At 39.9% G+C, this 14,521-nt stretch overlaps 1 protein-coding gene across 1 annotated transcript in view; it reads right to left on the minus strand.

Annotated features, from left to right (window-relative positions):
- LOC410365 (laccase 2) overlaps positions 1-11,886 on the minus strand; it is a 52,190-nt gene extending 40,304 nt beyond the window's left edge. The window contains exon 1 of the mRNA XM_006562254.3: positions 11,357-11,886. Within this exon, the coding sequence (XP_006562317.1) occupies positions 11,357-11,474 (118 nt within the window). The 5' untranslated portion in view covers positions 11,475-11,886. The remainder of the gene's footprint in view (positions 1-11,356) is intronic.
- Between the last annotated feature and the right edge of the window lie 2,635 nt (positions 11,887-14,521).

A 14,521-nucleotide genomic window follows, 5' to 3' on the forward strand; every position in this document is an offset into this window, starting at 1 on the left:
GCCGTGGGAAACTGGTTTACACCGTTTGATCGAACGATCCAGGTGACTAATGTAAACGTGCAGTGTTACGTTCGAGGAATAGGAAGGAGGCCGCCGCTGCCGCCGCCGCCGCCGTCGCCGTCTTGTGATCTCGATCTATCCTTTTTCCGTCCAACCAGCAACGCCATAGTTAGAGTTATTTAGCGGCCGATTGTTCAGCTACGATTCCTCTTTTATGGCAAGTGGTAACGAGGCGTTGAAAAGTGTTATAAATGCTTCGATAGATCTGGCTGCTTCTGTGATTCTATTGATCGGAAATTAGATCGATTCACGATTCGCGTGAATTAAATCCCGTCTCCTTTGTCCATGTTCTCTTTTGTTCGATCCAAGATTTCCTCTCGACCAATGATTCTTCAAATGGATCCCGATTTTTTCGTAAACGATTTAACGTTAGGTTAAGAAAAATTATCTTTGAATAATATTTCTGATCATTTGCATTGACAATTTTTTTTTTTTTTTGATCGAAATCAATCTTGGAGGAAAGATAATGTGCAAGAATTTCAAAGTTCAAACTATAAATTTATGGATGTAAAATCGTTAATAGAGGAAGAAGACGAAAATTACGAAGGTTTATTGTACAGATATTCGATTTCCCTCGTTTTGTTTCATTGATGAGAGATACAGGTCGACGTACCTGCTTCATTAAGTTTGTACACGAGCTCAGGATGTACCACGATACATATATATATATATATATATATATATATATATATATATATACATATACACATGGTAGATTGCAAAGTATTCGAAACAAGTTTATAAATAGACTCGTCGTGAGAGTGGTAGTCGAGTTCAAAGTGTACAAGAACATTGAAAAGCGGTACTTATGAAATTCTCTATGAATTACGATCGTGTTGCACATCGTCTCTACGTATGTAATAGTAACACTCGGATATAAAGAATGAAACTTTTCCGTGTTATCGTAATTTAATGAACCGTTCCTCTGCATTCGCTATTTTCTCTAACTTCGCACTTCTAACCGGAAGCCTCCACCTTCTTTCATCCAACTCGTTTCGCATACGCGAAACATCACTCGAACTCGTTGATATCCCGGCCCACTGTTAATTAACAGTGAACCGGGGCGGCGATAAAAACTCTGGGAATACCATGATCCGCGTTACCATAAGACTCGGATACTTACCTCACTTCCTGCGCTTAATGGGGGATACCAGTCAGGTTGGTCACGATATATAAAATAAACGAACCGATTCCTGCCCCGGTTCTTGCAACTCGTCGTGGCGCATTGGGTCACGTGTCGCCGCGTTCCTTTATTTCACTTGGCTTCGAAGGTGGGATTTCGTGCGCGCGTTTCAACGTTCAAATTCCTTCAGGTGAGTCACAAACTCGTTCGAGCAAATGAATTTTTTTTTCCTTTTTATTTCTTATTTAATTTTTTTTCTTTTCTTTTCGTGTGTAAATAAGGAGGTAACGATACGGATCGGTATACTTTAGGTTAAATTATTAATTGGTACAATGAATGGTTTTATTTTATTTTTTTGGGGGGGTAAACCAATTTGTGCCGATCATTCTATACGTGAGATATTAAATCGTAGCTTATATTATCTTCAGAATTGAATGTTGCGATTTTCAGTTTTATTGCGAAGCGTGATCAAGTTTAATATACGAACACGAGTCAATTTCAATATCCATAATCAGTTATATCCATAATGAATTTCGAATAAATTCAGAAGCAATAATTTCTCGAAATTATATTAAATCTGTAAATGAGAAAGACGCACATAGTTTGCGATTCTTAACTTTATCTTCGACATACTCAATTCCCAAATTACTTCTTCCAAGTAAAATTTTTCAAATCATGAACTATCCTTTATCAACCATACTCGTGATTAAAAGAAATAAAAGAGGAAGAAAAAGGAAAAAATGAATCTTTCCACGTAATTAATTCCATCCGGTTGAAAGTAGTCCAAGTAGTCGCGTTCGATTTCACAAAATTTATCAAATCGCGGACTTCGAAACAGCGTGTGAGAAGGAATTGCAACTTGCAATCCTCCTCGAGACTCTTCTTCCGGGAGAGGAGCGAGAAAAAAGCGCAAGAAAAATCTTTTCTCGAATGAAAAACCGTTCCCCTTTGTTGGCAGGACGTCGTTGGACGCCGTTTGCGAGGCGAAAATATTACGCCATTTCACGCGACGACATTAGATAACGCCCCGCTTTGACAAAAAGACCGGTGTTCTGACTAATTACCGGCTAACAAAGGGAACCGAGCCGGACAAAGTTGAGATTCGTAACTTCACGTTTCCCTGGCTTCGTCACGCCTCTCTCTCTCTCTATCTCTCTCTCTCTCTTTCCGTGACATATTGCGCGCGAAGTTTTCCTTCTCTTTTCTTCTCCTCTCTTTTTCCTCTCCCTCTTTTTCTCGATTTTTCTCCGTTTTTTTCCTTTTCTTTCGACACGCGTGGAACGCGATAACGCGCGTGGCCGATCTTGACGTGGCTCGCGTTCGATCGACACGGTTGGACGGAATTCAAATAAGCAAAACCAAATGTGAAGCATTCGAGCGGGCTGCCTGCTCTGCGGTTGGAAAAACCACACGAGTTGTTGTGGAATTCGAAAAAATAATCGCCCACTCGCTCTATTTGCTGGTTTCATTTTATGATCGGTGTATAATTTCTGTACACTATTGCCGCTTTATAACCGCGGTTATAAAGAAATTTTGCGGGCAAATTTTTCTTTCGCGCCATTGTATACTCGTGGTGGTGTATTTCGGTGTGGTGATATTATTTCGACGCTTGTAATGTTATGCGGATAATGTTTCTTGGCTTGTTAGATTCGTGGCTAAGTTATGTTGTCTCTTCTCTCTCTCTCTCTCTCTCTCTCTCTCTCTCTCTCTCTCTCTCTGGTTCTCTGTATTCTATTCTATTTCCCCGATAGAAAATTGTGTGAACGAATTGTTACTGTTAAGAAAGAATTATATCATCATCAAGATGTGTATATAGATATTATCTAATTTTTTCCATACTTTTTTAACATTTCGAAAATTAAAATGTCATGAATTTTGAACAACATTGGCGACCTCGAAATGGAGATTATCCTCCCGAGATCAGCTCGATACGTACACTAATTATTCCGTCTCATTGGCCTCTCTAATTACTTCCAAAAGCAACGTTATTAATTCTCCAAAGAAACGGGTTTGACATCCAATCAACTATTCCTATCAACTATCTCCTTTAACTATCTCGCGGCGTAGGCCAGCGCAACTTTCATCACATCCTGTTCCATTTGCGCGGCTTATACAGGAGAAGGGGGTTAAGGTAAGAAAAACGAGAGGAAGAAACAAGAGAGAAAGAGAGAGAGAGAGACGTTTTATCCTTTCGTTCTCGAATTTTATTCATTAATTTTATTCGACGATTTCCATAATCCACGAAAAAGATTCGTTTTTCTAATCTAATCTCTTCTCGTTCGAAAGTTTTCAAATTATCCAACCACGTTTGAAAAATGATCATCAATCTTTTTTCACCTTCTCCCTTTCCGACACTTCCGACAATTTGCTTCATCGCGTGGACAAGAAAGTGTATTGTTCGCCTATTGTCGTTGAAAGAGTGGGAAGCCAGAGTTTATGACTGCGAACCTCTCTCGTGGATAAAGCGTCACCCGGGCAAAAGTTAATCGAAGAAACACTCGCCAGACCGGATGTGTGGACGTAACCGGCCGCCATTATTACCATTATTGCATCGATTCCAGGAAACGACTTCTTTCGCCTTTCCGTTTCCTCCCTTAAGCTTAATAGAATTCGATTTGGACGAGTAAAAGAATCTGAGAATCTAAGAGTCTTGAACTCGTGAGCGCAATCGCAGGTGAAATCGTTTCCCGGCTCTCGTTCGTTTAAGTTAAGAATCGAGAGTTTGGGGACCGATGCAATCGTTATATTTCTATGATGAAAATAAATCTGGATCTCGAGAAAACGGGTGATTACGGATCCAGAAGATAAGGAATGATATAATAGGCGTGAAAATGTACAGCGCGTTGCATATCGTATTTCTATCGTGGTTAATAAGTTGGGTTGGTTATTAGGATGGAACGAAGGAATCACGACTGTGTGACGAGTAACGAATTTTTGTTAACAAGCGTTCTCGAGCGTCTTCGTTTTTCTTTTTCTTTTTAAAAATTTGTCGAGACGATTGTGTATGGGTGTCGTTGGTACGCGTGCATTAAAATCTAATTCTCCTCGGTTCTACAATGTAATCGCGTCGTCGGGGCATACAATTGTATTTTATGCACAGGACAATAGTCAATAATTAAGATTGTAATTTTTCTCTTCCATCGAGATCGCAGTATCGTGAGTATCTGCGCGTACGTTTTTAAATGTCTCTTACACTTATCATTTTCCACGCCAAGTTTCAAATTAATAGGTTGAAAATGATTGCCCCGCTATTATTGTAGAGAAAGAAAGAGGAGCGCGCGAGTTGCCATATAATTTTCGTGTAGGTAGATACATATCACGTCGCAGTTGAAATTTATCGCAGTAAGCAATATAGTGCGAAAAATAAATAAATAAATAAATTGCCGCGAAAAATATATTTATCGAATCAAAAATGTATCGGCTTTTCCAAAGCTTTTGAAATGGAAAACAGTTGTACAACGTGACTTGTCTCTCGACCGAAAAACAATTTGAACTCACGATGCACGTCTACTTTCCTTTTTCGCGTGCTACTGTTTCGGTTGTGAACTATGTGCCGGCTATTGGAGCAAGTGTGAAAAGAACTCGTTTTTGCACGGCCTTTCTCAAGTGCGGATTAATTTCAAGAAAAACAATCCGCCGATGCAATGCAATTCCCGACCAAACCTTTATTTCTTATCAATCAAATCCTTATGCTCGCCCGCCTGTGAAAGATTTCTCAATTCTTTTTTTTTCAAATTTTTATTAAAAGAATTTTTCTTTTTCTTTTTCCTTTTTTTTTTTTTTTTTTTAATAATTTTACATTTTCTAATTCCCTTCACTTTCAATGGAAACTCGAAATATAATGGATGGAAAGAAGCTAAGGCGAAGTGGGATGTTCGAACGATGATCGAAGATTTCACCGATGTTTTCTAACGACAAGAAAGTATGTGCCTATCATTTTTACGCACTATTAATCATAGGATATTTGTCAATCGCTCGTAGCCCAACGAAATTCCACCATTTATTCCCATTGAATACGAGCCGTTGACAAATTCAACTTTTTCAACATGAATTTCTCACGCGACAGCTTTATTAACAACGGGTATGTGGGCAGTAGTTGAGTAGCAACATGTAAGGAAAATACAGGTGAAATTAATGAAAACTGTTTGAATTATTAGGGAAAAGTCGCGATTAATTATTCGAGTGATCGAAAGTTTCGATTCGACGAAAAAGATGTATCGATCACGCTTCTCTTCCAATCTATCTATACACTTGATGAATTTAGAGAATAACTCGAACTTGTTATAGATATATGTATGAAAATTAAGAATTCTCATTCTTCTTTCTATTTTTTCCTGATTTGAATAAAATTACTTTTATTTCATCCGAGTTCATATTTTTAAAGATATTATTATTATTGGCTTGAATTAAAAAAAAAATCAAAGAAAATTTCTTCGTAAAGTTTCGAATTTCACGGATACAATCAATTTCTATATATATATACGTCTCTAAACACATTCTTGCGAATAGGGTGAAATCAACCACTCGCACGGAACATCGATCGATCTAGGCGAGATTTAATCGTGCGAAAAAATTCGAGATCGAGAGAGAAGAAAAAAAAAATGTCAGTCAAACTTTCTCCCAAAAACCGTTACATCTTCCCCCCTTCCCTCCTAAATTCAATTATTTACAACTTCTTCTTCTTCTTCTTTTTTTTTTTCTCCGTTTACTTTCACAAAATGAACGAATCACGATTGTAATTAATGCGACGTATCGAAGAAAAATCCGAGTGTGTCTTTGATCGAGCGTTTTATAGTTTGGCGAACGTTTTATAGGCGCCTCGTTCGACTCGCCTCGGGCGTATAACTGCGGAAGGCGCTGCAAACGGGTTGAGCGATCGTAGGAAGAGACTCGCCCCGAGGAGTAGTAAGTTTACTGTTATCGCTTCGAACGAACGGTATCGTGAGTAATCGAGCGAGGGCCGACGAGAAAAATGTTTCGCGGGATAAAAAACACTTATCTCGAGTAGTGAAACGTGTATGAAAACGAGTAACGTTCCGAGGAATCATGCGTTTAACTTCTCTCGAAATCGTTCGATTCGGGCCAACCAATTTATCATTCGACTTCCTCCAAGATTATTATATCGAATAAATTATTATATAATATATAAATATTATTCGAGCGAGATGTAACTCGCTTCTTCCCTGAAATTTAAATCGTTTTGTTAGAAAGAGATCAAAGTGATTAAATCCGTTTTAATTTTATTCCGATTCGAAGCAAAGGGGAAAATAATTTCGCGATAGTTAGATAAAATCGATCGGGTTGGAAGATAGCATTAGATTTAATCGGTTATAATTTCAACGGTAATTGTTTCAACCGTTGTTGAGAATAATTCCTCGTATCGCGTGGCTAAGATTGAGAAACGAACGGATCCCCCAAGGGAATCGTTAGAACCGCGACCGTTCGTGAGGCGAATTGCTCCTCGATAAACGATCCATTGTACGTCCGTCGAGTAATGCTCACTTCTCGAACATGACAGAGATTCTATATTTTTTTTTCAATCTTCAAACGAACCAATGAAAAACGAATCGAACGAACATTAAAATTCAAATTCCGTGTTTCAACTTTCGCGTTTCGTTCTCTCCTATTACGTGCGATTAAATTTCTTTAACCCACGAAAATAACATGATTCATTCATTCCGTTATTAATTCGTATTTGTTTAGATATATTTCCTAATCCCGATTTTGCGAAAGGGAAAAGAAATCATCGAGCTGTTTTGATTAATCGAAGAAAAGATTCCGAGTCGAACTCGCGTTGCAAAGCAAATTTCGCTCTTTGTTAATCCTTTTTAAAGCAGCTTTTCCTTTTCAAAAAATTTCTCTGCGTGTGAATAAATTAGACTAAATTAAATTATAAATACAAAAAAAAAAATTCAATTTTACCTCTAAATGCATTTTTATATAATTATACGAAACACGTAACATCGTTTTCGCAAAAAAAAAGGAAAAAAAAATCCCTCCCTTGAAGAATCATTATTTCATAACCGACGCGTAATGGAAAAAAAAAAAATAAAATAAACACAGACAAACGGATAGAATTGGACGAGCGAGCGTAAAATCAATCATGCCGTTTGAAACGAGACGCACGAGATGGAACGGGCACAATTTCCAATCCATTAGAATCAATTTTCTTAACGGATTTCCAGGATCGCACGGAACGCACGCGTGACGTACCCGCGGCTCTTGATGTCGCTGGGTTTCACCGGTGATTGCGATTCCTCGGCCTACACGCCACGAATAGTTCGCAACAAATCGCTCGACACGAGCACGAACGATCCAACCTAGATAACACGGCAATCCATTGAACCGGGAGGAAACGATCGAGTTGCCGGGACAAAAGTCGCCCACGATTTCTATCACTTTTTTTTCCCTTCCTTTTTTTTTCCTTCCTCGTCCTTCCGCTCGTTTCCCATTTCCGGTGGAGAGCGCCGCGCTTTCTTCGAGATGGTTGATTTTTCTTCTTCCTTTTTTACTCGATCTCAGAAGGGGAGATTTTTTTTTTCCTTTAGAATCGATTAGATTTTCTTCGCTCCGAAATATCGAAGTTTTTGTTTCAATACAATTAATTAATTTCAAGCGCAAAGATGCGTTAAATTAGCCAGTTTCTTTCCCGTTTTTGTCTGATTAATCATGAAGAAATCTCGATGAATTATTCTAATTTTGAAGATTTAATAATAAAATAATCCTGAAAAATGTATATTTATAAGTTAAAAATTAAAATTCGAAAAATTTATATCTGATATCAGAAATGAAATCCTTGTTGTCACGTGATCGTTTTCATTCTGGAGATCTCCAATCTTTGATCGTTTCGTTCGTTTTTCTAAATTAAATCCTCTTCCCGCGATTTCATTCATTAGACCGGTTTTCAACGAAGAAGGATCGATCGATGCTCTTCCAACTGCTCGTCGTTGAGAGCGCTGACTCGTTTCATTCAAGGAACGCGCGACATGCGTTTTCTCGTTCGAACCGTTAAGGACGCGAGATTATACCTCGAGATGGAAGCGGGCGAGACGAAAAAACGAAGAGAAAAAAGTCTCTGATTCCTCGAGAGACAATGAGCAGGAAAGATTCGAGATTGGCAGATCAACTTTGATGTATCTCCATTTTGATGGAATTTTAGCGGGAATTCAGGATCAGGTAGCACGCGTCACTGCGAGGTAGCAGTGAACGTTGTAAAATGTAGGTGAACAACTTGTTCGACCAGTCCGCGATAAACTGTTATATGCGCTGGCACTATGCCATCCTGAAAACCTATTTCTAATGGCAATGCCAACGACTGGATAACTGGAGAAAAGAGAGAAAATGGAGGAAAAAGTTGTAGGCGAATGTCTTACAAATCGTCTGTTCGAAATGATGGATAATTAAGTTGAGATCGCCGAGTATCGTTTTCTTGCCTTTCCCCGATTTAAATTAGTTGATGTTGTGTAAATGTATACCATATCATTGGCTATTAACCAGAAGAAAAAAAAAACTAGTTTCTGGTCTATCTGGTCTAAACGTGTAAAAGATTTTTGTCGAGTGAACTCTTTAAACGATTCAAGGCGATCTCGAGGCATTTAATTTTTTGTTTATACTTTCAAGTGACAGTGCTTTCGAAGAAGAAATTTGCAAAACTTGATAGTTTTCGCGATATGTTGGTCGATACGATCCTACGTTTCATTACACGTTCAAGTTGCACAGTTGATTAACGACGAGAGAAACCGTAGAATAGTTAGGCTCTGTTAGACTCTCGATTATAAGGAAATAACCTGATTTCACGTTGCTTGGATTGAATAACGAAAGGCCATACCGTAGTACTACATACTATATCGTAATCATTCCGTAATTTCTGAATTTGGTACGTACCAAATGGTCAAATACCTTGGGAGAAAATCTCTCGCGTGGTTAATGAATTCACCTGGAAAGTTTAATTCACCGCGAACAATCGGTCGTTGTATGCAAATATCGAACTCACCGAAACGAATCCCGATGAAATTCGTAAAATTACATGTCCAATTACATTTCCCCCCTTGTCTTTGTATTATGCAACGACCTCTCAATATTTCAACAACAAGTGCATCTGCAGAAAAAATGTCTCTCTCTCCACGCGCCAAATTTATCTGTACAATTTATCCTACGAAATAACAAAATTTTTCTTCAAAATTTCAAGCTCTCCAATTTGTCAAAATGTATATATATATAGAAGTTAATTCAATCAAAAAAAAAAAAAAAAAATATAGGGATTAATTTTCGACGATAAATTTTAACAAAATTGATGAAACTTCGAAATATAAAAATTTTTCACTTACTTTCAAATATAAATATAAATTTCAAAGCATCCAAAGATCAGAAATCAGAAATCTGTCATCTCGAGACACATCTACTTGATAAAAATCACGAGTCGAAGTATACTTTGACACGCGAAGCGATGATCATCACTCGTCATCCCGTCAGGATAAAATGAATTATCGAGTATAAGTATAATTATCCACGAATTTTTCCTAAAACGTCATAAAATTTTTTATAATTAACATTATATTCATCCAATATATCGTTCGACGAGCAATCTCCAACCTTCCTATCCCACTTGACCGATTAATCAACACGTCCTCCGAATTTTCGTCAAACGATGCTCGTAAATACCATTTTCCAGGCTTCGTTTAACCGATCAAACGACACTAATGGAGATAGGTGGCGCTGTGGTTGTTTCTCGAAATACGTGGAAATAATTGCTACATGTATACCGATTAGTCGCGCTTGCCATAATTACAGCAATTGCTCCTATATAGGCGGGGATCGTGTTCGACTCGGTTAGGTTAGTCTCCGTTTCCCTCGTTTAAAAGTTCGTCAGCTGACTGGTGGCGCGCGCGCCCGACTAACCGGTCGAATGGCCTGGCCGATCGAGTTTACGGCCGTAATCGAAAGTTTTCACAGTTGACGGCCACCAATGGAGATTGCGGAAAATCAAGTGGAAACAGGTCGAGGAGGCATCGCAAAAGGAGCAAAGGGGCGAGTATCGACGGTGAACACGTTTGAATCCAACGATTGAACGAACCACGAAGAATCTCGAATGGCTTAATCCCTTTCGTGACGACCCAGTTTGACGAGAATGTGTATGTATGTGCATGCGTGCGTGTGTGTTTATTCTCCGCGGTTTGCTCTCGATGCAATTATAAAACGATGATAAAAGATTCCACTTGCGGTTTTCGATCATTGATCAATTTTCTTCTTCCTCTTCTTCTTCTTCTTCTTTTTCCTGGATGCGTGCATTCCACGTGCTCTGCCGTGATTCGATTCAATTTGATGGAAAGATCGTGTACAATCCACTCGTTTATGATATCGGCGAATACGAAGCAAATAAATGACACCCCATTCGTTCAAGTCGAAATCAAGAAACGAAGGTGCATACGTGGTTCGTCGAATGAAATTGAACGAGAGCATTGCCTTTTCTACTTTGACTATATTTACGAAAGTTTCGGAGAAGCGTGGGAAGACACGATCGTCCCAATGAGTCGTAAACACATCACCACGGTTTTCTTCACATAATTTTCCGGGATAATAATAATTTCTCGCTACACAATTGATCTTGTATCATCACTTCACTCGCGGCCACCTGTCGAGGTCGACGCGCGAAAATCCACGTATAACTGAACAACGCTTAAAGGAGACGTTCGAGGAGAAGAAGAGTTCACGAAGAAGGAAAACAGAGAGAGGAGAGGGAAGAGGAAGGAAACGCAAGAAGAACGTTAACTGTAACTGCGGGACAGGAAAGGAGGGAGGGGAAGAGGAGGAGAGGGAGGTGGATAACTGGATGGCCGAGAGAAACAAAGGAAAGAAGGAGAAAAAGGAGGAAAAAAAACGGAGCGAAAAGAGGAAGCAGCGGGAGGAAGAAGGTCGAAGACCGCGAATCCCTCAAGGACGAGGAGGATACGAGGCGCGACAAGCGAGTGAGAAAAGGATGGTCATCGAAGCGCGGGAGAATAGGAGGAAGGAAGAAGCGGGTTATATGATACGCCATGGTAGAGAGACAGAGAGAGAAAGAGAGAGAGAAAGAGGACGGAAGGATGCATCAACGTGCACAACAACGTTAACGACAACGGGAAGAGTGTAGAAGAGAGCAGAAGAAGAAGAAGAAGAAGAAGAGAAATGACTCACCGCTCTTCCTGCCTGACAGTTGCGTGACGCGTATGGCGATCGTGATCCTCGCCCATACGAAGAGGATCGTGGCGAGGACGAGCGTCGCGTTGCGGCAGCCGGCCAAGTGCGATCTCATGCTGTTTGGCGGGAAGTTTCTCCGTGGTTGGAACTAGATCTCCGACTTGTGGCAATGGACTTGCTGAGGCAATGGCTCAGCGCCGACTGAGACGTTCTTTGTGGTCGCCGCGCTCTATCTCGACCGTCACTTCTCTCTCTCGTCGCCGTTTTCACACCGGCGAATAGAGGCCCCAGGGGAAGCGAAAAACTACCACCAACTAACTACTTCGCGAGGCTACTTCGATGCGAGTGACGATTGACGACGGAGGAGGACAACCTTTCGTCGTTGTTGTTGTTGTTGTTGTTTCGATAACAGCCGGGGGCCCGCGAGGTCACGGAATTCCCGGTTCCCGAATTCAATTCCCGCCGCGGAGGGACACGCGTGTGTGTGCCGCTCTTAAATCCTTTACCCGTAGTCCACAGTGTGCACTTGTACATCTATTTAAAACCTATCGCTCCACCTCGCGCTCCTCACTATTGGCTCCTGCCCCAATTCCTTGTCCAATGATACACTCTCGCGCGCATTCACCTCCTTTTCAGATCGGCGACGTGCAACCGACGGGGGGCGGAGAGGTGGCAGGGACTATCGGCCGGCAAGGTGGTAGGTGGTGGCGATATCGGGTAGGTGGTAATACCTCCGGATGTTTGTAAGGCGCCGCGCTAATAATCATCAAGGCATGAAGGTATGGAAAAAGCGACGTTCGAGTCCTCTAGCCCCTCCCTCTCCCTCTCCCTCTCCCTCTCCCCTATCCCCCTTCCCCGCAACGGCTCCCGGCTCCTTCCTCTGATGAAGGTGAAGGGGTTTTAGGTGGGGTTCTTGGAGCCGCTAAAGTCGCGGCTTACTTGGCCGCCCTTCTACGACGCCAGTTTCCAACCGTCTAAGAGCCCGTCTGACTTCCTCGCACAGTGGTAGGTGCACGTGGAGGGGCGCCTGCTCGCGTGTCTATGCTCCAACTGCGTTTTCGTTCTTCTATCTGTCAGAAGTTTCATTGCGTGGACGCTCGATAGGCTGGTCGACCGGTGGTCCCGTCGTATTCTTTCGATTCTCTCCGTTCCGTTTCCATCTGGATTTACTTCGATTGTACAAATTTTCCCTCGTTTCGAATCGAAACCAGTTGGATCCAGACTTTTAGACTTTTAGGAGATCCGTCGATGCAGAGATCTGATCTGATCTGATCTTCGATCTTGTTATTCTAAAGAAGTTGACACGCAACATGTTCGTATTTGGAATGAAATATAGAACTCCATATTTCGATATACTTAATAAATATCGGTGGATTATTGAAATATAGGTGGATTTATTGATCGATGAAAAATCCCTAGATCAACGAACGGCGTGTTAAGCGTGTCTAACCTGGATTTCGAAAGCGGTCGAATAACGCGACGGTTGCCGAGATTTATTCAAGTGGTACGCATATTTATCGGTGTTCCCGGATCGGGTAAAAATATCGGCGGCTGCCTCGCCGAGTTTCGATTTCTCCTTTCCATTTTTTTTTTGTCTATCGTCAAAAATATCGTCATCGATCCGGTTTAATGATCAAACGGTTATTAGTTTTTTTTGAAATATCATCGAAAATGATCGCCTTCAATCTGCGAAAAGACATTTATATATTGCCATTTGTAAATCTGGTGCAATGTTGAATATCACGATATTACGATATTGTAACGTTCGATCGATTTACAAAATTATTATAAATGATTGATTTGATCAATTTGTTTATAAAAATAAAAATAGACAAAATAACAACATGGATCGATTGGTCGATTGATCGATGATAATTGAACAGGAAGATGTAGTCAATTCTCTCTTTCAATCATCGTATTAAATTAATTAATTTTAAATCCGAATAAGATGCGTAACGCGTATGTAAACATCGAACGTAACTAACTAAATATTTTTAGCAATAACAAGGAGTGAACAGAGAGCAAATCGATTTGACTTGTTTGATTCTAATTATTCAAAGTATCAAAATATATCGAAACCATTCGATTAATACCAATGTATTTAGATAATACCATTACTTTCGTTATTTTTCCCTGTATTCCGTCATCGAGTTGATTTAAACTAGTTTCACGCCGTACTATTTAATCATTCGTTACCATAAAGAGCGGACACGCGCCACCTGTTATAGAGTAACTATCACGGCGAAAGCTCGTAAAAGCGATTATATCGGAGGTTTGAGCGTATCGAAAGGATCCGTTACGTCAGGAAATCTTGCCTGTTCATCCTGGAGGCCGCCTTCCGGTTGTCCACGAAGAAGAGAGAGAGAAAGAGAGAGAGAGAGATGGTCGTAATTATCGAATGATGCATGGAGGAAGTGACATTTTGTGTCTTCTGACGAAATCGATTGAAAACCTGTTTCACCTGATCGAGAATCGATTACCGATTCCGTGAAATTATTGGCCTAACTTCACCTCGTGGCACACGAAAACCATCGTTGGAAGACGGTATTATATATTTCCATGTTAATCGCGTACCGATCTATGCACGTGCCGCGTAATTTATTTCACTTTTTAATCTGATCATTTTATACGCGTGTTTCGTACATGTCAAAAGTTTTCCTTTCTTTCTTTCTTTTTTTTTTTTTTGAAAATTTCTTCGACAAAGTAAAAGTAAAAGTATTATTTGCAACGCGTAAATCATAGGGTACCATCGAAAGTGATTTGTATCATTCGATATATCCTTATTGAATATTCATAAAGTATATATACACTTTTACAAAAGAACAAGAGGAAGTTTATCCGAGCATTTTCGATTCTTCTTCCAGGATGCTATTAAACAGTGTTTCTCAACCGAATAATATATCCCAAACAATCTAATTATCCCATTCTTCTTCAATTCTTTTTTAATAATTATTAAACGTGAATAATTTCTATAAGGAAATATCCATCTCTCACTATAAACATTATTTCTCATAAAATAAAAAAAATATAAATCTCTATATAAATTCTATATAAAAAAGCAAAACTATCTATCACAAAACTTCTCCAAAACTTCAAGTAAGTTGAGGATCCAAGGCACGGAATAACGAAACATTTCCAGAAGGGAAAAGTGATGGAGGTGAG

This window comes from Apis mellifera, linkage group LG12, assembly GCF_003254395.2.
Source record: "Apis mellifera strain DH4 linkage group LG12, Amel_HAv3.1, whole genome shotgun sequence".
Taxonomy (NCBI): Eukaryota; Metazoa; Arthropoda; class Insecta; order Hymenoptera; family Apidae; genus Apis; species Apis mellifera.